The sequence below is a fragment of the Martes martes genome (assembly GCF_963455335.1).
Source record: "Martes martes genome assembly, chromosome: 3".
Classification (NCBI taxonomy): Eukaryota; Metazoa; Chordata; class Mammalia; order Carnivora; family Mustelidae; genus Martes; species Martes martes.
The window spans coordinates 193,892,272-193,918,599 of record NC_137890.1 but is presented as its reverse complement, the minus strand read 5'-3'; the positions used below and the strand labels follow the sequence as shown (position 1 = coordinate 193,918,599).

The window sequence follows — 26,328 nt, the reverse complement described above, 5'->3', positions numbered from 1 at the left end:
AAGGATAAAATTACAGAGTACCGTTAAGAGGTCATTGCTTGGGGTGCTTGGGTGGCTCAGTCGTTAGGCGACTGCCTTTGGGTCAGGTCATATTCCGGGGGTCCTGGGATCGAGCCCTGCATCGGGCTCCCTGCTCGGTGGGAAGCCTGCTTCCCCTTTCCCACTCCTCCTGCTTGTGTTCCCTCGCACACTGTGTCTCTCTCTGTCAAATAAATAAAAACCCTTAAAAAAAAAGAAAGGTCATTGCTTAGGCGATGAGAAATTGATTGTGTTCTAAGTGTTCTTGGAAGGTAGAGCCAACAGGGTTTGCTGACGGTTTGATGTGAGATATGAACGAGAAATCCAAGATAACACAAGGATTTAGTCTAAGCAACTGGGTGAATGGTGGTGCCATTCCCTGCAGTGGACAGAATTGGGGAAGACTAAATTTAAAAAGGAAAATCAAGAGTTCAGCATTTGGGCTTGTGAAGTTTGAGATGACTGAGAAGGCTAGCAGAACCAAGAGTTCAGAGCAAGTAATAAGTGGACTGGAAATGGGAAAATGGTAAATTGATGTGTTACAGAAGTTTGTAGTCATTATAATGTCTGAGAGAATAAGGAAATAGCATAATAAAATACAGCTATTTTCTCTTGGGAGATTTTTTAAATGGGACATAAAGAGAACAGCACGTCAGTATTATAGAAGAGGAGATCTATCTTGTGAATATGTGGCAAGCACATAGCATTTCTGAAAGCTCTCGGATGGGTTGTTGCCTTTGGCTGCTAAGTTCACCAATACACCATATTCCATCTCCATTGTAAAGGTCAGATTAATACTTTGGAATACAGATTATACTAGTGAGATAAATTATTTTCTGTTTTAACATATATAGAGCATGTATGTTTAAGAGTTGTAAAATTAGACTTCCGTTTAAAACTTGACTATTCAAATGAGTAGTCCAACTTGAAGGCTCATTTTGTTCAAGGTAGCCTAGAATTATTGCCATCAAATGAATTCTAGAATTAACAGTTTCATATAAATAAGTGTACATGTTCATTTTTTTTAGAGAAGCTTTATATTAATATAGCTTCCTTTGGCTAGATGTATTTCAGCTGGTTTCAGTGAAACTGCCAAAATCATCAAGCCAGGAAATAGAAGCTAAGGAGCTCTCCTTTGTTTTGGATTATATAAACCAGTCACCCAAGTGCATTGCCTTTGGAAATGAGGTAAAATTTGTTTTGGTTTTCTATTTTGTATATAATATCTCTTGGCAGCAATGTTTCCTCTGAGCATTCTATGTTATAGTCAATGAATATTGCCTTGAGTTACAATATTTTTATTAAGAGCTAAGAAGTTTGTTCTATTATTTCAGCTTGTATTTGTGATGTAGATTTTTTAGGATTCTTAATTTTGTATATACCTATTGTTCTTGTAAACCTTCTAATTGTTCAAAAAAGTACCAATACTTCAGCATCGGAACTCTTTCTAAGCCTGCTGCACGTAGAAGCCACTCAAATCCTTTCATTTTAGGCTGTGTCTTTAGAAAATGTGACCTTCCTGTCTGTAATCGGTGTGCCCATTATAGAAAATTGAGAAGTTAAAAGTAAAGTGAAGAAATTAAACCTTACTGGTGATATTTGAAGAATCTCTTTCTGGACTTTTTCCTAAACATATATAAAATAACTTTTCCCAAACTGAATGAGGATCTGAAGGATTTTTTCATTTGTTTTCATTTAATATTGCAACATGAGTGTATATTTAAATATTCATCAGAAATAATAACTCTTTGATGTTTCTACCTTGATTTAGCCTTTCCTTATTAATAATCGCTTTGTTATTTTCTAGTCAAGCACCACCAAAAGTCCCTAGATGACACATTGTTGTGGCATGTTTCTATAGTCTAAGGTGGTAGCATTCTTTTGGCTTTGTTCTAAAAAAGGTTGATTTCTTATAGTAGAGAAAACACTTTAATAGTAAAGACTGACAGTACTAAACATTAGCAAGATACGGAGCAAAGGTAAACATCTGTCCTTTCCATGAGCCAGCAGTTCCACTCCTAGGTAGAGAAATGAGGACCTGACCATAAAGTGACATGTACCAAAATGATTAGTATTCATAGGAGCTCCAAAGTGGAAATAACCTAAATGTTCATTAACAAGAGAATAATTAATTTGTAGTATATATTCACATATTGGAATGCTGCTTCATAATAATAGAAACTAATGATACAGATAAGAGCATGAGCGAATCTCGGAAAGGTGAGGATGAGCTAGAGTTCAGACACAAAACTGTACATTGCGCCAGATTTCTGTGTGATGTTCTAGAACAGAGAAGTGATAGAAATCAGTGGTTGCTGGCAGGGGTAGGGACATTGGGAATGACTAGAAAAAGGGACAAGGAAACACTTAAGAGGTGAAGAAAATGTTCTAAATCCTTTGGTGGTGGTGGTTCCATGAATATAAATGTCAAGCATTGCATTATTTTGTATATAAATTATGCCTTAGTGGAAAAAATTCAAATATAGGACCTAAGTTCTTTTAATTTTAAAAGGATTATTCTTTCCATAGCTAACTATAGCATTTTATATTAATGTGCTCAGTGTGGGGGAAAAATTGTTACAATGTTAACTTTTGTGGTGAGAACCATTTCTCAAAGAGTGTTGCCTATCTTTGTGAATGTCATCTCTTTAAAATACTAGGGAGAATATGTTGCTGCAGTACGGGACTTTTACTTGTCTGTCTATTTTTTCAAAAAGAAAACAACATCGAGGTAAGAATTTCTTTTTGATTGCCTTATTTATTTCAGCTTCATACCTATGATTCAGAGCTGTTTCTAGTTTCGTGTTGCAGGTGATTATTAAACTGCTACGTATACATAGAGGTAGTTTTTAACCCACAATGGATAGGGTTGAAGGAATCATTAGTCACAAAAACCTAGGGAGCTTTGTCCAACCAAAACCCCTTGTCCACTTAGATTCTTGTGTGCATATATGACATCAGAATTGGATCTAGTTTGAAAAGGCTAGCCCAGGTGGTCCTTCTTGCTTTTTTTTTTTTTTTGGCTATAGGAATGAGTGTAGGCTTTGGAATACCCGGGTTTAAAATGAGTCAAATTTAGTCTCTTTGAAGCTCAGTGTAACTCAAATTAACATATATTTAAAGTGGGGATAATATCTACCTAATAGAATTGTAAGGATGAATGAAATAACATATTTAAGGAAACTCGTGCCAAGCACGAGTAGTGACTCTTCAAGTGATACTGTCCCCTCTTCCCTTTTACCCTGTCAAGATTAAGGTGTTTTTCTTTGCAGTGTAATAAGGATCCCGATGTCTTTGGACACATTAGCCAGTTTTCTCAGATACAGTTTATTAGGTTTGTTCGTGCCTAATGTTAAAATTTAGCTTCAGTTGACAAGAAATTTGAACAAGCTTGGCTCAAGCAAAAGCCAGCGGAAGGACTGTCTTGGCTTTACTTTGATGTCAGTGGCCTCTGTAGACAACTTATGGTAGAATGTTGGTCACATGGAGTTTATATTGTATATTAATAAGTGTTTGCAAAAAAAATATTCTTGATTCTTAGTCATGATTTTGGTTTTTTTTTTTTTTAGTCACGCATTTATGTTCAGTGAATTTTCAGAGCTCTCCAGTTTGGTTGATAAGGGCATGAACTCTCTTCTACTTTTTATCACCACTTACCAAGTGACTTTAATAATTGACAGTTTTTTCTTCTAGGTTTACTTTATCATCATCAAAAAATAAGAAACATGCTAAGAACAATTTTACATGTGTAGCATGTCACCCAAAGGAAGATTGCATAGCAACTGGTCACAAGGATGGCAAAATTCGTCTTTGGTCAGTTCCTTATGAAGAGCGTGGTGATCCTTTATATATCATTTGCATTAGTCCTGCAGAGCAGAGCTGTCTTTGGTTCAGGGTGAAGAGTAGTACTGGTAATAGAGACGGGGCTTTGCCGACATGCTCTGCTTCTTGTTTTTCTGTGTTCTTTGTTGCATAGACTAGTGATTTTTGAATTTCTAATCCTGGGGTTGAGAGAGGAGTTAAAATTTCCATTTTGCCTAAAATTGTTTTATTGAGGAGAGCTTTATCATTACTTTTTGCCCTTACTTTCCTAACTTAATGCCTTTGGTCAAATTAACAATTTTGGTCTTCTCCAATAGGAGGAATTTTGATGATGATAAGAAATATACATACACATGTTTACATTGGCACCATGACATGGTTATGGATTTGGCTTTTTCAGTGACAGGTAAGTGAAGTTTAATAATTAAAATGAACTTTGGAAGTACATGGATTAGTATTCAGTGCATTTATACTTTGAAAGATTTAGAATTGCATGGACCAAAGGAATTGTAGACACTTGTATATAACTCCTGTGGTTTGAGCTTTCTTCTGCACAGTATGATATATCATAGGTCAGTGATAAAATCCTTATTAACAACCTAACTAGAACCTATTTAAATTACATTAGTTTTTAAAAATGTAATTATAATTAGCACATGGCTAAGTGCTTATTGTCCATAAGAGTAGCTGTAGTTTATCTGGTACAAATGATTATGCTATGCTTTATGTCTACTACCTCATTTAGTTCTTGAAGCTATGAAATAGATGTCGTTTTGCAAATGACATGAGATTTGTAGTTGAGAACTGACTTGCCTAAGGTCGCACAGTTGTTAAGTAGGATTTGGACCTAAGTCTAATTCAAAAATGTGTTTTTAACTGTTAGATTACCTCATTTGCATTTATAATTTTAAATTCAGAACTTGCGTTTCGTTTAAGCTGCATGAGAGTGTGCTTGAGATTCTGTCTCCCTCTGTCCCTCCACCCCCTCTTGTTTGTATGTGTTCTCAAATAAATAATAACGTTTTTTAAAAATGCACATATACATATATACTGTACGTGGTATATCTAGTACAAGGTTGTCAGTAAAATGTCAGCATTAATCCTTTATCAGTGTAAGAGAATGGAAGAGGAAAATTAGTTGTCTTTGTAATTGAGCTACAAATTATAGTTGCTTTGAGAACTGGTTATAAGTTCAAGCAAATATGAACAGTATAAACTGTTTTGGCTATGCTTTGCACCCGGTCACACCGTGTGAACACTGAATTAATTAGTTCTTTCCAATCCTTAATCCCTTCTTGTCTCATGTCAGTGTATTAGGACCTCCAGTTAACGCTGAGTTACTGAGAATTTTTATCATAGGTGTAGAATTCTTTTGCTTTTTCTACATTTATTAAGATACTTATGATCATTCTCTTTGTTATGTAAATGGAATTAATTACACTTATTTTTCAAGTGTTAGGATAACCTCACATTTTTACAATAAACTCAGCTCTGCAATATGTTATCCTCTTAATATATCCTTGGATTCAGCTTGCTAATACTTTGGGAATTTTCATCGATCATGAAATTGACTTAGAACTTTCTTATAATATATTGGGTTGGTAAAGGATTATGCTGTTCTTTTAAACAGGTTGGGAAGTGTTCTTTGTTTTTTGGTTTGTTTGTGGTTTTTTTGTTGCTTGGAAGAGTATAAAATAGGTTCATTTCTTAAGTGTTTGGAAAAATTTGTCATTGAAGCCATCTGGTCCTACAGGATGTTTGTTTCATTTAGTTTTTCTGTTATTGGCAGAAGAGTTGGTCAGAACAAACTAGTTAGATATTGTTGGAAAGGAATATCCCAGAGTCAGTGATTGTTAAGTCTGTTGACTCTTAATCTCAGGAGACAAACTGAGGGTTGCTGGAGGGTAGGGGAGTAGGGGGTTGAGGTGGCTGGGTGATGGACACTAGGGAGGGAATGTATTGTGGTAAGTGCTATGAATTGTGTAAGACTGATGAATTACAGACCTGTATTCCTGTATACAGGCCTGTATTATTTGTATGTAACAAACAATACATTATTTGTTAAAAAAAAAAAAGTTGTCAAGTTTATTAAAAGATAGGAAGATACTTATTTGCATATTTTAAAAAATAGTTTATATCTCTAACATGGTAGGAAAAATTTAAGTGTTAATTATATTTTTCTACTTTTCCCCCCAAATACTGTCCTTTTCATTTCTGTGGATGGATGAGAAGGCACCAGTCTGCTGAGTGGTGGTCGTGAATCTGTCCTTGTCGAGTGGCGCGATGCAACAGAGAAGAATAAGGAGTTCCTCCCCCGTTTGGGAGCTACTATTGAACATATCTCAGTCTCACCAGCAGGGGATTTGTTCTGTACTTCTCATTCTGATAACAGTAAGTCTGACTTTGTTGTGAGGAGATAGAATTGTACAGCTGGGGAATGGAAAATAAGAGACCTAAAACTAAGAGGAGCGTAAGATTTAATAAGCATTTTTTTTCTTCCATTCTTCCTCTTTTCTCCATTTCCTTTTTTGACTCTAGATGCCACCAAAATCCACGTTTTCAGCAGTGTTTTCATAAAAATGTAGGGCTAAGTGTATTTGGTTCTTGTTGTACCATCTCCATTTCAAAACCTTTACATGTGGGATGTGGGGATAATGGAGGGTTTTTGAAGTGGGCTTTTGTGCCTTCACAAATGCAGTGATATTTTCATAAGAACGCTGTATGTACCATACTCTCAGCATGGGGTCCTGTGGGTTCTGACAAGATTAGAGGCAGTCTTGTACACCTCGATCTTTTTGCTCATTCTTTTACTTTTCAGGCTAAATGTAGATCTCAGAGCCCATTGCATCCTTTCCCTTCAAAAAAAAAAAACATAACTGGGGGCGCCTGGGGGCTCAGTCATTAAGCTTCTGCCTTCAGCTCAGGTCATGATCTCAGGGTGCTGGGATCGAGGTCGGGCTCCCTGCTCAGCGGGAAGCCTGCTCGTCCCTCTCCCACTCCCCCTGCTTGTGTTCCCTCTCTTGCTGTGTCTCTCTCTGCCAAATAAATAAATACCTTTTAAAAAAAAATAACCGTGCGCAATTCGTTAGTGCTATTACTCATTTCAAAGTAAACAATCTCTTATTGGGTATGGAAGTTTCTGAATTAACACTTAAAATATATTCATAGACACAACTGATAAACCTTAAAATTTCTAATAACAAAAACAAAAAGCCCCTCCTTCTCAGCCTCAGTTTTTCAGCTAAATCCCAAAATATACTCCTGATACCTTATTTTAATCCCTGATTTTCTAATAGTACTGAGTAAACTGAACTTACTAAGTTGTTTTGTATTCTGTTGTATTTTAGAATGGTATAAATTCAGCTGTTTTTTTTTTTTTTTAACCTTGAAGCTCTTAACGGATTTATATGTTTTTTTGTGGTGTTTTTTTACCCACAGAGATAATAATAATTCACCGAAACCTTGAGGCATCCGCAGTAATTCAAGGCCTAGTGAAAGGTATTATAAAACCCAGTGGATTTGTAATCATGCACAATTTAAAAGTGAATATTTGTATGATCTTAACTATTGTTTGTCACTTCTTTTGCAGACAGCAATATCTTTACTGGTTTGATGATTGATCCCAGAACTAAAGCTTTGGTTTTGAATGGAAAACCTGGCCATTTGCAGTTTTATTCTCTGCAGCATGATAAGCAGTTATACAATGTAAGATTGCCCTCCATTAACTAGCCTTAAAACTAATGGAGGTTTCCAACAGCACCACTAGAGTTAAGTAACTAACTTAGTAGCTTCTAACGGACTGAGCCACCCAGGTGCCCCACTTAGTAGCTTCTAAAACAAGATCCTGTGCCTTTGTTTGCTTGAACATTATCAATACTGTCTGTGGTTACTTAGTTGCTTACAGCAGAATTCTAATGAGGCCACAGTTGCAAATCAAGTCCACATGTAAGTCAGCTGGCACTCCTGTGCTGGCTCTCTGTTTAATTATGTTTTAGCTCTCAAATATCTGTGCCTTTGAATTACAAGAGTAGGGAAATAAGAAAATAAAGATTGTAAATACAAATATGTTTCTGCTTTGTGGTAAAGTATTGTCATATGTACATGCCGATGATAAAATTTTCAGTATAAAGAGGGATGCTGCTTATTAATCCAGACTTGCTACTTCTTTATGCCCCATAGTACCCTTTATTAATTTCTGTCATAGCAGCTCTCCACTTGATCTCTCTCTTTCCTTTGCTTTTAAACCCCCGAAGAAAGGAAGCTTAGTTCTTTGTACCTTTCCAGTACACAGCCTGGAAATAATACTTACTCAATATATGTTTAGTGAATAGACAAGGGAATGGGATAAAAGAAACAAATAAAATAGTCTACTTAAAACATTGCTATCTTTACCACATAAAAATTGTAGATTTTATTTTTGCTCTAGTTTTTAGTGATGTGGAATTTAACCGTGAGATTTTATGTCAAGCTCTTTGTTCATAGAAACAAGGGAGAAAAGCATTATTGTCAGTTAAAGGTTCTGTTGTATCATGCACACAGGTCAGTCATCACTAAAAGGCCATTAAAGAATAATGCCACTGAACTGGTGCATATAATGTGCTTTTTTAATGGCAGTTTTGATATCCATAACTAATAGTTCAGTTTTTTTCCTTTATCTGAGAACCTATTACTAGATTTCTAGATTCTAGAAATTATCTTTCTAGAATCTAGAAATTATCTTTGTAGTTACCGTTCCTTTGAAAACTTTAACATTTATGTATTTACATTAATTAACTTTTTGGATTTTTTTAACCCATCAGTTGGATATAATACAGCAAGAATATATCAGTGATTATGGTCTGATCCAAATCGAGCTAACAAAGGCTGCGTTTGGCTGCTATGGTAACTGGCTTGCAACAGTGGAACAGCGTCAAGAAAAGGAAACAGAGCTTGAATTGCAAATGAAACTGTGGATGTATAATAAGAAAACACAAGGGTAATACTACCTATATGACTGATTAATTACAGAGTAGAAAATATGTGACTTTGTATTTTATGGTTTCATTTGTCAGTCTTTAAAATGTTTCATATTGATAAATTTTAGATTTAGAGAAATGAGGGAGGTGTTACTGAACTAATAAATAGCCTTTCAGCTTTCTGCTCTGAGTAAGCATTGGTGTACCCCAAGCTGTAATATCATCTCCGTGTATAAATGAGGAAACATGGGAAAGTGACCCCACCCCCATCCCCAAGGACATCAGACATAATAGCAAGCAAGCAAAGCCAGAGTTAGAATCCAAATTTCTTAGTTCCTTTGCTCTATTCACGTTATATTACTTTCGGGAAAATGCACCGGTAGGCAGCAGAGGTATGTTGTAGTGTAACATGTATGTTTGATTAGATAGGGAGTTTACTAGTTTCTCAGACCTTGATTATAGTAGCCGTTTATCAAGTCCCTGCGGCTTGTCTAGAACTAGGCTCCGTGCTTTTACACCTATTGTCCTACCAATCTTCACAGAAACACTGTGAGATAAACTTCTTTTCCACATTTTAAGGTTGAGGAAACAGACCCAGAGGGATTAATAGATGACCGCTAGTCACTTTCCTTGTAGTATGGACTTCTAAAAAAAAAAATCACAGCAGAATCTTGCCCCGATGTTTTTTTAAGAACAACACCGTGCTAGGTTGTCATGCATTCATAGCAGCACCTCGTCAAGCTGGAAACAAGCTTTGAGAGGTAGATTGGATGGCTAAATAGTAAATGCTAACCAGGACGGTTTAAAGAGGTAGTTTGCTGTATTTTCTTGCCACAAGTAGGGGCTTTTTGGCTTATTTTTGAAAGTAGATAGCCATCTGAGTTCTGTATAGTTTTCTTACAGAGTTTAGTATGATAGGCTTCCATGTATCATTCTGTGATGACTCCTATTTTATATAGGTTGACAGTATACATAATAATCTCTATATTGCATAAATTAACACAAAGAGATCATGTGTTAGACCTCTTTGTATTCTGTGGCCATTAGGGATAGAGCACCCAGTTGTTTGTCATTCTAGATGATAATGTATCTTGCCCATTCTTAAAGATCCTATTGTAAAATGTACAGTAAAAAATTCCTATGTGACAATATATCATATTGTTCTGAGGTAAGAATAAATTGATGATTGCCTCTTTCTCAGGTTTGTTCTTAATACAAGGATTAACATGCCACATGAAGACCACATCACAGCTCTCTGTTTCTGTAACACAGAAAAATTTGAAAACCCCACCTTGGTTACAGCTAGTAAAGATGGTCACTTCAAAGTGTGGATATTAACAGATGATTCTGATATATACAGTAAGTTAATTAAATATGATATGTCTAAGGAGTGTATAATTTTAAGAATTAATCTCTTTAATAATGGTCTCCATTCCGGGAGGACATTTTCTACCTTATTTAACTTCTGTGGGTTATTGCCTAATTTTAAAAGATTTAAGAGATTACATTTTACATGCCTTTTCCCCGAAATCTGTACCTTCTCATGACTTTCTTGATCAGTCATGTGCTGATTATTTCGGTGAGGGTACTGTGTTTCAGGCGGGCGGCAGTTCTCTTCACTGTTCCTTCACTGTTCCACTAGAGGGAGGTCAAGATTTCCAGGAAGGGGCATATATTTTAAACCAGTCAGTGCTTTGGAGCATTTCTAACCCCAGTTTCAAGGAGCAGGGTTTTTTGTCACTTCTTCTGTAATCCATACTGCTTATAACTACCCTAAAGTATTATCTAGCATTTATACCATTTCTGAACTATATGATCTATGTTTCCACAGAAAAAGCTGTTGGCTGGACCTGTGACTTTGTGGGTAGTTACCACAAATACCAAGCGACTACCTGTTGTTTCTCTGAAGATGGCTCTCTGCTAGCAGTTAGTTTCGAGGAAATAGTTACAATATGGGATTCAGAGACATGGGAGCTTAAATGTACGTTTTGTCAGCGAGCTGGGAATATAAGGTAAATAATTTGGAAAGTATGTCATACTGTTTTGTTTTTTATTTAAATGAGTCTTTCCACATAAACTTTAGTAGTAATTTATGCTTCTGCTAACGGTAGTCTGTGGGTCAGTGGGGGTCAGGACCAAACCAAAATGGTAGGAAGATAAAAATTGGGGGTATGTGAACCATTTGCTGTGGCTTTACCCATTTCTGGAATGAGAGTTAACACTTAACTCTTGACCTACAGATTTCTTTTTCCTTCAAAATCAATACTCTTCATGGTTGTGCTACTAAAAATAGACGCTAATAAGGGTCAGTGGATCCAGACAATGTTTTTCTTCTGTTTTCCTATAAACAATGTCATGCTCAAACCTTTTTGTGTTCAAAAAGGCGAAAGAAAAAAACAGCAACATCTGGCACTTCAGGCAACTGCCATTTGAGGACAGAATGGCAGAAGGCTAACAAGAGGGGCGCCTGGGTGGCTCAGTGGGTTAGGCCTCTGCCCTCAGCTCAGGTCCTAGGATCGAGCCCCGCATCGGGCTCTCTGCTCAGCAGGGAGCCTGCTTCCCCCTCTCACTCCCCTGCTAGCCTCTCTGCCTCCTTGTAATCTCTGTCTATCAAATAAATAAATAAAATCTTTAAAAAAAAAAAAAAAGCTAACAATAGTTTTTAAATCCCAACATACCTGATTTCTGAAGTTGCTTTGTAAAAATTCTTCAGAATTTATATTGCAAATTTTCTTCTAAGTTAAATGAACATAAAAAAGAGTTTTGTTAAGTGACTGTACATTTCACATGCATGTTTATAGTATGTTTCAATAAACTACACTGTACAGCATATTAGAGAAAAGAATTTGGTCATCAAACCTATTTTTGTAAAGAAAATAGCTTAATAAACCTTTTGCTCTCCTCAGTCCCATTTTTCTGCAGGATAATTATGAGCAAAAATGTGTCTTTCTAAAAATCTGCATTGCATAAAACTATCCTAGAAGTCTGCAGTCTGAAACTCAGCATGCTGGAACTGATGGTTAACTTCGTGTGGTTTTTTAATATAGGCACCTTTGCTTTGGGAGATTGACTTGTTCAAAGTATCTTCTTGGCGCTACTGAAAATGGCATTCTTTGCTGTTGGAATCTGCTCAGTTGTGCACGTAAGATACTTACTTTACTATAAAGTGGCGAAGCATCTAATAGGTGGCCAGTAAGCTTTGGCATTTTAGGACTTCTGGATCATATCTTCATGTCTCTCTCCATAGAGTACATATAATTTTTCACATGTCACATTATACCAGCGAACTTCGGAGTAAGAGCCTCTAAGAAATGCACATTATTTGTCATCTGCCTACTTGGCCATACATTGACTTCCATTAGCCTTGCCTTTCTCTACTGTGTATAACTTTCTGTTGCCCTCTGTGTTCCATAATCTCATAAACAACCCGAGGAATGTTTCTGCTAATCTGTAACCTGCACTAACATGCAGAATCCATGGCAGCTTTAACTTTGAATGTCTCCTTTCACAAGCCTCGTAACAAACGTGGACTTCGTTTTTACTCATTTTACTTATTGGTATTTTATGCATTTGAGTATGTTTGGAAGGCATGGTGGTTGCTTGGTAATGACCGTGTGTGATACTCTGTATGTATTCTCTACAGTGGTTCTGGTTAACATTTTGCCCATGTTCAGCAGCTGCGGAGAAGTACCAGACAGTAGTTGCACTGAAATAATAACCATTTCGTAGTACTTGGGTTTTCTGCTTGCTGCCCCTCACGTTAGCGCGGCTTCCACAGACATTCTCAGTTTGTCTCCAAGTGTTATTTGGAAGTGTAAGATCCCTCTTCCTGAGAATAATAGAATTGATTGTCCCAGCCAAAATTGAGTACCTACTTTAAATAACAGGCTTCATAAAAAAGCTTTCAGTGACTCTTTCTCTAGAAGTGCGTTGCTCTTTTCTCCGCAGTGGAATGGAGCGCAAAGCTAACCATTAGAGTTATGGAACCCGATCCTTGTTCGGAGAATATTGCTGCAGTCTCTCAGTCTTCGGCGGGTTCAGACTGTAAGTACAGACCATAGTTTGATGATAAGAGATCTATTAGCCAAATTTTCTTTTTAACATCTTTAATAGAATGTGAGTCTAGCTGCCTTTAAATCAAGGCATTCTACCTCTCTTGAGTTCCTACTCTGACATCTCGTTCCGTGCACATTCATAACTGACTTCTAGGAGATTTCCAGTACATCCTCATTTTTCACCATGCCAGTCCCACTCAGCATTCAGAACATCCCAAGAAAGACTTTTCCCCTCTGAAGCATTTTAAGAAGCTTTAATCATTCTTCCTCTGTACACTCTCTACAGATCCCTGCTGCAGTATGTAAGACAAAACACCGCAATAATATCTTGGTGTCTGCTGCAGGAGGCCAACCTGGTCTCTGGAGCAGGGATTCTTCTTCCTTCTTTTCATCTTCATAGCCCTCATTCCTAACCTGCTTGGCACATAGCAGGCATCCAGTAGATATTTGTTGAATCAGAGCCTAAAATAATCATGACTTGAACGTTTTACTCAATGGGGTAAGTCCCAGATTAATGTGGTTTGTCATCCTGAGGCTGGAACTAACCTTCGCAGGCAAAATATTATGGTCTGTTTGTTTTTTCCCCTCTAGTGTTTGTATTTAAACCTAGTGAGCCAAGACCATTGTATATTCAAAAGAATCTCTCCAGAGAGGAAGTCCAGTGGGGAGTGTTTGTTCCACGAGATGTGCCTGAATCATTCACCTCAGAAGCTTACCAGTGGCTGAACAGATCCCAGTTTTACTTCCTAACAAAGTCACAGGTGACCATCCCACCTCAAAAAGGCAACCACTTTGTATATGTAATTTTCAGTTGCTTAGTATTTGAAAGTAGTAGCGCATAACAGCTGGACCAGTGATATTAAAGGATTACTTCCCAAAAGAAGTAAATCTAATATGCTCAGTAGAACAGTATTACTAGTGTTAAGTGTATTAGCACAACTTTATCCCACACCTCTGAGTCTCTTTGGGTATTGTTTGCATTATCTCCATGACACCAAAAAAAATAAAATACTTTAAAATACTTAAAAGTGGTACTTATTAGTGTGGTGGATAGATTTTAGTTTTAGTATTTGCTTTGCCATAATAAAAACGGCTTCAGTTTGATCCAAGAGTTGAATCTGTTTCATTGCCAATTCTTTTTTTTTTTTTTTAAGATTTTATTTATTTATTTGACAGACAGACATCACAAGTAGGCAGAGAGGCAGGCAGAGAGAGAGAGGAGGAAGCAGGCTCCCTGCTGAGCAGAGAGCCCAATGCGGGACTCGATCCCAGGACCCTGGGATCATGACCTGAGCCGAAGGCAGAGGCTTTAACCCACTGAGCCACCCAGGTTCCCTCATTGCCAATTCTTAAATAACTTTTCTCAGAACAATGTTGTAACTGTCACAGCAGTTACTAAATATGTTTTAAATCTTCTATTACTTTCCTTTGGGCATATATATATATATATATAGATAGATGAAAAATTGACCTCACTTTTATTTAGATTTTGCATCATTAATCTCTCTTTTCAGAGTTTATTGACATTCAGTACGAAGTCTCCAGAAGAGAAACTCACACCAACAAGCAAACAGGTATGTTTTCAGCCACTCGTGGTGCAGACTGCATTGCCTCCCTACAGAGATAACCTTATCTGTTTGAGTTCAGCTATGAGGAAAATGTTCCACCTGCCCAAACATGGAACTAAGCATAAACTTAAAAGCTACTTGCCTCTTTGAGGTTATATTTACTCTTCTAAAGTATAGCTTTAATTTGTAATATCAAAAATATATGCTTGTGATTTGAAGAGTCAAGTAGTTATACAAGACTTTCAGGAAAACTTCCCAAAACCACTGTGCCGTTACCCACAAAGATAATCACTTTCAACTCTTTTAGCTAGTTTTTATTTGCCTTCCTATTTCTAAGAAACATGTTTCTATTACTAATTCTGGATTTTTCAGTTATTGTCTGTTTACTGATCTATTCAAGTTGTTATTCTTTTTCATACCACCACTTCCCCCATGCACATAACACAAACCCCTTTCCTGTTCCCCAGTTTTCTCAGTACAGATAAATCAGGTCATTATTCGTTAGAACACTGTAAACACGCTTCATAGCTGAGTCATGGAGTAACCAGACAGATTGTTTTCCTTTTATTTGCAACTCTGTTTTCTCTAGAGTTAAGGATTGCCATCTTCTTCTTTGCATAGTTCTCCATTTGCTTCTCTTCTGATTCACCCCCAAACTCAAGTTGTATAAATCTTCTCTCAGTATTTCAGATACATGAGGTACTCTTTCAAGTCTTGAAGGAATATTTCCAAGAGCCTCTGTCCTGCTTCAGTCTGGACCGACTACTCTATGAATACCTGCTGCACAGTAGTCAATGGGATCTGCATTTGCCATCGTTTGGGGATTCATTTCACCTCTAGCTTTCCCCTTGCTTCGGTGAAGCACATTTCTGTTAGTGCGTGGGATGCAAATTTAAGACCTCATGTGTTTGGAAATGCTTCTGTTCTCTCCCACTTGACTGGTTGTTTGCGTTGCAAAGATACAGGTTGAAAATCATTTTCTCTTAGAACTTTGAAGGTATTGTCCTATTTTATAGCTTACTGGAAGTCTAATACCATTCTTACTCCTGTTCCTTTATCTGTAAACTAGCTTTATTTTCCTCTGAAAACTCAGTTGAATTTGTTCAACAATTTTTTGTTGAACATCAATAGGCTAGGGTCAGTTCTAGACGCTTGGAATACAAAACAGTCAATTCTCTAAACTTACAATGTTTACAGTCTAGCAGGAAGATACAGCAAGCGTTAAATAAGTGAAATATGTAGTACTTTAGAAGTAGGAAGAATTATGGATGGAGGAATAGAGGAAAAGCGGTGTGGGGTGCAGCTTGCCATTTTATGTAGGCCAGGCAAAGTATGCTTTTAATCCTAGAAATGACTGAGAAAATTACTTCTTTGCCTTCATTTTCTCTGTTCTTTTTCTGGAACTCTTGTTATTTAGTGCTGGACCATCTCCTGTTTTCTTTCATTTTCTGGAAGATTGTTTCATCTTTATCATCTAATCCTTTTTTCTGGTTTGCATGGTCCCATTTCCATCATTTGTTTTCCATCTATTTTGGTCTCTTTCATAGGTTTTCATCAGAGTCTGATAATTCTTGGCCATCTTTTATTTAAAAGTGATCAAAAAAGCCATTGGGAAGGTGTCCGCTGAGATGGCGTTTGTCTGCGGGCCTCTGCCACCTGGCTATTTTTGAGAAAGTCTCCAGAGCCATTATTTTTAGGTCTTTTGTCTTAGGCTGGTTAGATTTCCCCGATAAAATTCCTCTAAATTCTTGCCTGGAGGATAGCAACCTGAAAGCACCCTCTGAGGTACAGCTGCCTTCAGCTGTGAAGACACTGCCACCAGCCCCACCAGGCAGTTCAGTGTAAAGACATACTTTTGTTCCACCCCTCCAAGGCATGTACTTCCAGCCCTCTCTTGGGGCTCAGAAGGAAATCTAGGAATCTGCATGCTCTCTAAATGGACTTTTGACCAGGCCACCCAGTTATTGTTAGCCTTTTTCTGAGGTACTGTTGCGATTGTACCAGTTCCTCGGCATTTGCAGGATTCAGCCATATAAATTTGGGTGTTTCTTGACTTTCCCCCCAACCAGCTTAGACTTCTTTCTCAGGTCTACTAAGTTACCTGAACTTGCTGAACTAAGTTACCTTGAACTTGCTTTCCAAAACCTTCCAACATCTTACTTACCCATTTTCTTTCTCACTGTGGGTTTATGTCCTTTCGAAAAACCATTTGCTGTCATTTGTCATTGGGGGAGAAGCAGTAGTGTGTATTTTGTTCTGTCATCTAAATGTCCACTGTTAGCCTTTCCCCAGTAAGTGGGCCGCTGGGCCTCAGTTGCTTTACTTGTAAAGAGAATCATATTAGATAATTTTTAAAGTTCCTTTCACCCCGACATTTTATGACTGCCAATACTTTTTACTAAATCAAAGTCAGTTCCTCCTTTTTATTGAAGAAATTTCCCTTCGTCTTAAATCCTTACAGCTACTAGCAGAAGAAAGTCTTCCAACAACACCATTTTATTTCATATTGGGAAAACACAGGCAACAGCAGGATAAAAAAATAAATGAGGCTTTGGAGAGTGAATTAGTACAACTACCCTTAACAGAAAACATACCTGCAATTAGTGAGGTAAGTAATTCATAACATGAAACAGATTAAGTACATTAAAGCACCTTAAGTTAGAGTTTATACAATTTGTAACATGACTTTTTTTTCTTTTTCAAGATTTATTTGAGAGAGAGAGAGAGTGTGTGTATGTGGGGAGGGGCAGAGGAGGATAGAGAAAATCTTTAGCAGCCGGACACAGGGCTCTATCTCACTTGCCTGAGATCAGGACCTGAGCCAGAATCAAGTCAGATGCTTAAGACTGAGCCACCCAAGCATGCCTATAACAGATAACTTTTGAATAATTACTTGGTTTGGGTATTAGAACTGCACAGTATACAAATAACAAATTTATGATTCCAGATTACGAGAAACAAACCCTATTGGATTCCGCTGGTGGCATTAAGTCTTTAAATGAAGCCCTATTTTTCTGTTTTTGTTTTTGTTTTTTACTCTAGCTTCTTCATACTCCAGCCCATGTACTGCCATCTGCTTCTTTCCTGTGCTCCAAGTTTGTAAATTCATTGCTGCTGTCTAAGGAGACAAAGAGGTAAAGCAGTTTTTAAAATGTTTGTTACCCTTTCTTAGAATATTCTTTCACTGTGACTCTTCAACGATGTGTGGGGTAGAGGCACTGACCCTCTGCATAGTCAAATCCACACATAACTTTTGACTTCATAAAACTTAACTGAAAGTCTTAATAACATAAACACTCAATTCACACACATTTTGTATGTTATGTGTATTATATACTGAATTCTTAAAACTAGAGAAATTAGTCATACAGAAGAGAAAATATATTTACGGTATCATATCCCAAAAAAATCCATGTATAAGTGAATCAGTACAGTCCAAATCCATATTGTTAAAAGGTCAAGTGTATTTCTCTTTATTTTAGTCTTAATATGCAGTTAGGATATAGGACTATTAAGCCAAGTGAATAAAATACATTGAAAATTATTAGATTTCCTGTGTGTGTAGTTTAAGGATTTGTTATATAACTAAAAATTATACTTTGTAAATTCACCTATTTTATGATAACCCATTTTTGATGTGCACTCAATAACAAGATTTTTAATTTACTTTTTCTGTATGGTTATAATTCTATATATATATAGGTGTCTTAAATTAGAAAGTTACCTAGAAAATTTTTTAATAGTAATCGTTTATATTTTATTTTGTTATTATGAAAGTGGTGAAGAAATCCTTGAAGATGTAGATATGGAAGAAGAAAAAGAAAGTGGTGATGATTCAGATGAAGAACATGATTTTACTGAAAAGACTCAGGATACAAATGACACAGATTTGGGAGAAGACATTATACATCAGTTGTCAAAATCTGAAGAAAAAGAACTAAGAAAATTCAGGAAAGTAGACTACAGCTGGATAACTGTTCTTTGAGCCTGGGAGATGAAAGGTTCTTACACTTTGTATTTCTTTTATTATATATCGATACTCCAAAAACATCTAGTCTGATGTTATTTCTCTACTTAAAATATTAAATACAAACAGGCTTTACGTCTTAAGTAATTGGTAATACAAAGCTGTGTTTGCATCATGCTTTAGAGTTGCTGGGTGCATTAATACACACACTATCTCATTTTTATTTTGAGTTACATCAGCCTTAGAATAGCTAGGTATTTTCTTTACAAGCGATTACAGCATTACGTCCCCTTAGCTACAATTTGGAGATATAAAAAGTTTTGAAAATCAGAACTTTTTGTCGATATTTTTAAGTTTAGCAGCAAATTTATTTGGTGACCAATAGGACCTGAACAGATGTGGTATTTTCTATAGTCCTGCTTCATACCTCTTTAGTGTGTTTATTTCTCAAAGAGAAATTTAGAGAAATAATTTGATTATGCAGTGTTCCACAGATCCCACTGAGGGTGTTTAATAATATGGGCTGCCTAAAATCTGAAACATTCTAAATTCAAATCATTTGACCCCAAGTCTTTCAGATAAGGTCTTATCTGAAAGGGCTTACCATAAGTAGAGTGGTCTACTTGTAAATATAAATTTTTAGGAAAGCCTTGGAAGATACAAGAGGAGCTGATATTATTTTGTCAATGTTATGGCTGTGTATACTGAGTCAAAGAACCACTACTTTTTAACCAAAGTCTCATTGCTAGTAGAAGAGAATCCAGTTCTCTGTATTACATTTAAGTACTGAGGTGACTACTTTTTAACCATTTAGCATTTGGAGTTTTCCTATTCTACTCCTATTAAATTGACGTTAAAAGTTAACACAAAACAGTAAAGTACACAACTTTATGGTCCAAGATAGTTCCATTGGAAAACCCTGAACTCACCTCCTCCACAGACACATCACATCTCTGTTTCTGGAGCACTTCCTCCGGAACTGAGGGCTGACTGAATGCAGTTGAATCCAGTAACAAAGGAAAAATAAATTAGAGGGACTCAACAGATTAGAGAATGCAAAATAGATCAGCGATCTGGAAAACAGGCTAATGGAAAACACCCAAGCTGAGCAGCAAAAAAAATAAATAAAATTACAAAATGAGGATAGGGTAAAGAATATGTTGGACAACGTCAAGCCAACAAACATGCATATATAGGGGGCCCCAAATGAAGGTAGAAAACTTATTTGAAGAGAGAATAGCTGAAAACTTCCCTAACCTAAAGAAGGAAGACACCCAGTTTCAGGAAGCACAGAGTTCCAAACAAAATAAACCCAAGAAGGTCCATAACCAAGACACATAATGAGAATGTCAAAGATTAAAGAATAGAGAATTTTAAAAATAGCAAGAGAAGCAAATAGTCATCTACAAGGGAAACTCCACAAGACTATCAGCTGATTTTTCAGCAGAAGCTGTAGGTCAGAAGGGAGTGTCATGATCTGTTGGAAGTACTAAAGGGAAAAAACTACAACCAAGGATATTCTGCCTAGCAAAGTTATCATTCAAAATTGAAGGAGAAATAAGCTTCCCAGATAAATAAAAGTTAAAGGAACTTTTTTAAGTGAAAAAGAAAAAAAGCATAATTAGGAATAGGAAAATTATGAATAAAGATAGAAAATGCTTATACATAAAATATGGAGGGAGTAAAAAAGTTCTTTTAGAATTTTAGAATGTGTTCAAACTTAAGGGATTATCGACTTATTATAGACTATTGTATACTTAGAATGTTACATTAAACCTCATGGTAACCACAAACTCAAAACCTATAATAGGTACACAAAAACCTATCATAGGTACACAAAAAATAAAAAGCCAAGCATAACATTAAAGAAAAGCATCAGTCACAAGGAAAGCAAGCAAGAGAAGAAAGGAACAGAGAAGTACTAAGAAAACCAGAAAATGACAATGGCAGTAAGTACATACTTACTAATAATTACTTCAGATGGTCTAAATGCTTCAATCCAAAGAGGTAGAGCGATTGAGGAAAGAAAGATACATATGTATGCTGCCTGTAAGAGACTTCATACCTAAAGATACCCACAGACCAAAAATGAATGGGTAGAAAATACTTAATGCAAATGGAAGTGAAAGAAAAAGAGCAACAATGTTTATATTAGACAAAATAAACTTTAAAACAAAAACTATAATATGAAACAAGGGCATTACATAATGATATAAGGATCAAGCCAACAAAAACTTAAAATAATTATAAAGCTCTGTGCACCCAACGTTAGAGCATCTAAATACAGAAAACAACTATTAACAGATATAAACGGAGAAACTGATAGTAATAAAAGAATAGTAAGGACTTTTAACACCCCACTTACATCAATGGATAGATCATCCAGGCAGAATATCGATAAGGAAACGGTCTTTAAACAATACATTAGACCAAATGAACTTAACAGATATATATGTAGAACATACCATCCAAAAGCAGAACACATTTGCAAGTGCACATGGGACATTCTCCAGGATAGATCACATGTTAGGCCACAAAACAAGTCTTACTAAATTTAAGACTGAAATCGTAACACATCTTTTCTAACCACTATGGTAAGAAACTTAAAAATCACAAGGGGGGGAAAAAAACAAAACCATGGAAGCTAAGTGCCATGCTGCTAAACAACCAATGGATTAATGAAGAAATGAAAAACACGGAGAAAAATGAAAATAACTGCCCAAAATCCTTGGGACACAGTGGGAACAGTTGTAATTTATAACAATCCAGTCCTACCTCAAACAAAAATCTAACCTTACACCTAAAGGAACAACAACAAAAAAAGAATAAACAAAGCTCAAGATAGTAGGCAGGAAATAAATGAAATACAAAGTAGAAAATACCAAACCAAGAGCCATTTCTCTCAAAAGATAAAATTGATGAAACTTCAGCCACACATCAAGAAAAAAAAAACACAAAATCAGAAATAAAAGAGACATAACAACCACAAACACCACAAAAATACAAAGGATTTTAGGAGACCACTACAAAAAATTATATGCCAACAAATCAGACAACCTAGAAGAAATGAATTTCTAGAAACATAATCTTCCAAAACTGAATCAGGAATAGAAAATCTGAAAAAAATTACTAATACCAAAACTAAATTTGTAGTCAAAAGACTCCCCGAGAGGTGCCTGGGTGGCTCAGTGGGTTAAGCCTCTGCCTTCAGCTCCGGTCATGATCTCAGGGTCCTGGGATTGAGCCCCGCGTCGGGCTCTCTGCTCAGCGAGGAGCCTGCTTCCCCCTCTCTCTGCCTGCCTCTCTGCCTCCTTGTGATCTCTCTGTCAAATAAAAATAAAATCTTAAAAAAAAAGAAGACTCCCTAAAAATAAAAGTGGAGGACCAGATGGATTCACAGTGAGTTTTACCAGACATTTAAAGAAGAGATCATACCTATTCTAAAACTATTCCAAAAAATAGAAAAGGAAGGAAAGATTCCAAATAAATTCTACAAGGCCAGTATGACCCTGATACCAAAACCAGACAAAGACATTACATAAAGGAAAACTACAGGCCAATAACCCTGATGAACATAGATGCAAAAATCCTCAACAAAATATTAGCAAACTGTATTCAGCAATACATTGAAAGTATCATCTGCCACAATTAAGTGGATTTGTCAGATGCAAAGAAGCTTCAATATTCACAAATGAGCATGATAACACATTATCAAAATGAAGGATAAAAATCAGAACTCAATAGTTGAAGAGCATTTGACTAAATTCAACATCCATTCATGATAAAACTCAACAAGTGGGTGTAGAGGGAACATACCTACACATAAATAAGGCTATGCAAGAAACAGCTAACATACTCCAATAAAGACAGCTTTTTTCTAAGACCAGGAATAAGACAAGGGAGTCCACCCATTACTTTTATTCAACCTAGTATTAGAAGTCCTAGCCACAGCAACCAGAAAAGAAAAAAGGTATTCAAATTGGTTAGGAAGAAGTTAAACTGTCACTATATGCAGATGACATAAAGTATTATACATAGGCCCTAAAGATTTCAATACAAAACTATTAGGAATAATAAGTGAATTTAGTAACATTGTAGGATACAAACTAATTATGCATAAATCAGTTGTGATTTTATACACTATGTAAGTAGTGTATAATAAAGCAGAAAATTTTGGAAAAATCTCATTTACAATTGCATTGAAAATAACAAATAATCAAAAATAACAAAATACTGACAAACATAACTATGAAAGTGAAAGACCTGTACTCTTACAACTATAAAAAAACTCCTATGAAAGAGATTGAAGAAAACACAAACAAATGGAAAGATATTCCATGCTCATGGATTGGAAGAATTAATACTAAAATGTCCATGCTACTCCAAAGCAATCTGTAGATTCAATGCAATCCCTACAAAATACCAACAGCGTTTTTCACAGAATTAGAACAAATAATAAAATTTATATGGAAATTCAAAAGACTCTGAATAGCCAGCAATCTTGAGAAAGAAGAACAAATGGAGGTATCACATTCCCAGATTTCTGGGATATACTACAAATCTATAATAATCAAATCAGTATGGAACTGACACAAAGACACATAGATCAATGGGACAGAGTAGAGAGCCCAGAAATAAACCCATGCTTATATGGCCAACTAATCTACAACAAAGGAGGTAAGAATATACAATGGGGAAAAGATGGTCTCTTTAAAAAATGGTGCTGGGAAAACTGGACAGCTATATGCAAAAGAATGAAACAACCAGTTACACAAAAATCAGAATGGATTAAAGACATAAATGTAAGACTTGAAACTTGAATGTAAGACTTGAAACCATAAAACGTCTAAAAGAAAAATGCAGCAATTTCTCTAACATCGGCAATAGCAACATTTTTCTAGATAGGTCTCCTGAAGCAAGGAAAACAAAAGGAAAAATAAACTATTGGGACTCCACCAAAACACAAAGCTGCACAGCAAAGGAAACCACCAACAAAAAAGCAACCTGCTGAATGGGAGAGAGATTTGCAAATATCTCTGATTAGGGCTTAATATCCAAAATATAAAGAACTATGACTCAACAGCATAACAATCCAATTAAAAAATGGTCAGAGGACCTGAATAGACATTTTTCCAAAGAAGACTACAGATGACAGACACATGAAAAGATCCTTAACATCACTCACTAATCAACAGAGAAATGCAAATCAAAACCACAATTACCTATTTGAGCAGCTAAAATCAAAAAGACAAGAAAACAGGTACTGGCTGGGATGTTGAGAGAAAGGAACCCTCATGCACTGTCAGTGGGAAAGTAAATTGGTACAGGCATTGTGGAAAACAGTATGGAGTTTCCTTAAAAACATTAGAAAGTAGAAATGCCAAATGATCCAGTAATTCCACTACTGGCTAATTATCCAAACAAAACGAAAACACTAATTTGAAAAGATATATACACCCCTTTGTTTACTGTAGCTTCACTTACAATAGCCAAGTTATGGGAGCAGCCTAAATATCCATTGACAGGTGAACAGATAAAGAAGGTATGGGGGATGTGTGTGTGTGCAGGCGTGTGTGCATCTGTGGAGTAATGGAATATTACTCAGCCATAAAGAAGATCTTGCATTTGTGATATGGATGGAGCTAGAGGGTATTATACTAAGTGAAATAAATCAGACCAAAAGATAAATACCGTATGATTTTACTTACATGTGGAATCTACAAAACAACATAAACAAACAGAAACAGACCAATAAAAGAATAAACTGATGGTTGTCAGAGGGAAGGCGGTGGGAGGATGGTCAGAATGGGTGAAAAGGAATGGAAGATACACGTTTTCGGTTATGAATTAGTCAAAAGGATAACAGTTACCACATAGGGAAAATAATGATATTGCAGCAGTGTTGTATGGTGACAGATGATTGCCTCTGGTGAGCATATGGGAATGTGTAGAGTTGTTGGCATCACCATGTTGTACACCTGAAGCTAATGTAACATTGTGTGTCAACTATACTTCAATTAAAAACAAAACAGTATAGTATACAACTCATAAGAGCACATCTCAACACATGTTAATAAAATTGCCATGAATAGTTTTTCAGTATGTTTAAGTCAGTATCCAAGTAAGGCCTATACAATTTTTTTAAATAATAGCAAGATTGAGATAGAACTCACACACTATACAATTCACTCATTTAAACTGTACAGTTTAGTTTTTTAGAATATTCACGGAGTCGTATACCATCACCACAATCAATTTCAGATTTTTTTCCTCATGCCAAAACTGCATTAGCTATCGCTACCCATTTCTCCCAACTTACCCCACCCCACAACCTAGGCAAACATAATAGTTGTGTCTTTATAGGTTTGTTTATATGGACACTTCATATAAATGGAATCCTGGCATATATGTGATCTTTTTTGGCTGGTTTCTTTCCCTTGGCATTCATGCTGTACTATGAATCAGTACATCATTCTTTTTTATTATTTTCATTTCTCTATTATTTTCATTTCTGAGTGGAATTACCAAGTTACTTGGTAAGTCTGTTTAGCTTTTTGAAGAATCACAAGACTTACAAATCAGTCCCAGAATTTTACTTTATTTACATTATGTGGAGCATTCATTGTTCCATAATCTGGTCCATTAAATTTAGGTCCTTTTGCAGGGTTCGTTTTTGAGGCCAGTCTTTGAGGGTTTTTTCTGATTCCAGGAGGATTCTTTTTAGCTGTCTCTTCCTGTTCCTGTTCCTTTCTGGTAAACTAGCTGGTTTGTGGTTTAGTTTATTGCACTGATGGAGCTACTTACAAACCTCCCCTTAATTGCTTACCACCAAAATCTCCGTTGTTTTCAGGGGCATCTTTAGGCTTGAACTTTATTTCAAATACTTATTTCAAACTTTATTTCAAATACTGTTAATGTTTATTTCAATTAATGTTCTCTATTCTTACAGACTGCCCCCGGACAAAATCTGTCAGCCACAGCTCCAGAACTAGGGGTAGACACAATGGCACCTTCTCTTAGTGACACCCTGCTTTACAAGCTGGCAGAGACCACAGCCTCGATTGTGCTTGTCCCTCCCCATGGAACCTCTGCCCTAAGCAAGCTGGGGTAAGGATGACCAGAACTCCGGTGGTCTCGGCCTGCTCTCAGCCTGCTCTCAGCCTAGGAAGTAGGGCATATTGACATAGTTACAAATAAGTTTCATTATTATTTTGTCATATTCAGATGCTGCCATGGTACTTCCAAGTTTAAGAAATACTTATTTTTTGCAGCTATATATGAAAGATTCCATAGTTTCAATCAAATCAATTTGGAACATATCTTTTTAAAATAATGATTATTATACAATCTGAATAGTTGCTTTGTGTGGATTTAATTACTTTTTTTAAAAAGTTGATCAGTCTAACACTAAAACATGACAACACTCGGGAAAAACTTCTAATTATTCCTCCTCAACATTAAAAATATCTATATACTGTTTCTTTTTCCAAAGACAACTATAAAAATAAAAGGAAAACGACCCCTCTGGTCATTAAAATCTGGACCCGTCCAGCAGATTTGCCGTTCTGGCCCTTCAGGCTCCTCCCCCTGCCCCCGCCAAGAACTAGTTCCATCATAATAAGTGAACCAATAAGGATGATTCCCTTGTCCCCTTCCTCGTTTATCTAATCTGTCCGTCCAGCATGAACCCGTTACTCGGTGCTTTCACTGGGGCAGCCTGTACTTCAGGAAGGACACAGTGTCGGCCCCTTGGGGGATGGATGAGCCGCGTGGCAACCGCTCACCGTGCGCCACACATTTCACATGCATCACACTTCATCCACAACAGCTCCGTATGTCATGTCGTCACCCCCATTTGACGAATGAGGAAACTGGCTCCAGAGAGAGCAGGTAGATTGTATCTGGATCACTGGCCTCCAGAACTGGGGTTAAGGGACGCCTGG

At 36.5% G+C, this 26,328-nt stretch overlaps 1 protein-coding gene across 2 annotated transcripts in view; it reads left to right on the top strand.

Moving 5' to 3' along the window:
• WDR75 (WD repeat domain 75) overlaps positions 1-25,735 on the top strand; it is a 37,029-nt gene extending 11,294 nt beyond the window's left edge. Inside the window, exons 5-22 of one of the 2 annotated variants that reach the window (XM_080799752.1) lie at positions 1,082-1,206; positions 2,679-2,749; positions 3,712-3,831; positions 4,158-4,246; positions 6,073-6,231; positions 7,279-7,338; positions 7,430-7,545; positions 8,640-8,815; positions 9,997-10,154; positions 10,627-10,807; positions 11,843-11,937; positions 12,744-12,839; positions 13,442-13,611; positions 14,365-14,424; positions 16,880-17,026; positions 17,461-17,552; positions 18,196-18,419; positions 25,335-25,735. In XM_080799752.1, coding sequence (XP_080655878.1) covers positions 1,082-1,206; positions 2,679-2,749; positions 3,712-3,831; positions 4,158-4,246; positions 6,073-6,231; positions 7,279-7,338; positions 7,430-7,545; positions 8,640-8,815; positions 9,997-10,154; positions 10,627-10,807; positions 11,843-11,937; positions 12,744-12,839; positions 13,442-13,611; positions 14,365-14,424; positions 16,880-17,026; positions 17,461-17,552; positions 18,196-18,403 — 2,123 coding nt within the window. In that variant the 3' untranslated portion in view covers positions 18,404-18,419; positions 25,335-25,735. Of the gene's footprint in view, positions 1-1,081; positions 1,207-2,678; positions 2,750-3,711; positions 3,832-4,157; positions 4,247-6,072; positions 6,232-7,278; positions 7,339-7,429; positions 7,546-8,639; positions 8,816-9,996; positions 10,155-10,626; positions 10,808-11,842; positions 11,938-12,743; positions 12,840-13,441; positions 13,612-14,364; positions 14,425-16,879; positions 17,027-17,460; positions 17,553-18,195; positions 19,493-25,334 lie in introns of those variants that run through there. The other variant, XM_080799751.1, reaches the window with a different exon arrangement.
• The last annotated feature ends 593 nt before the right edge of the window (positions 25,736-26,328 follow it).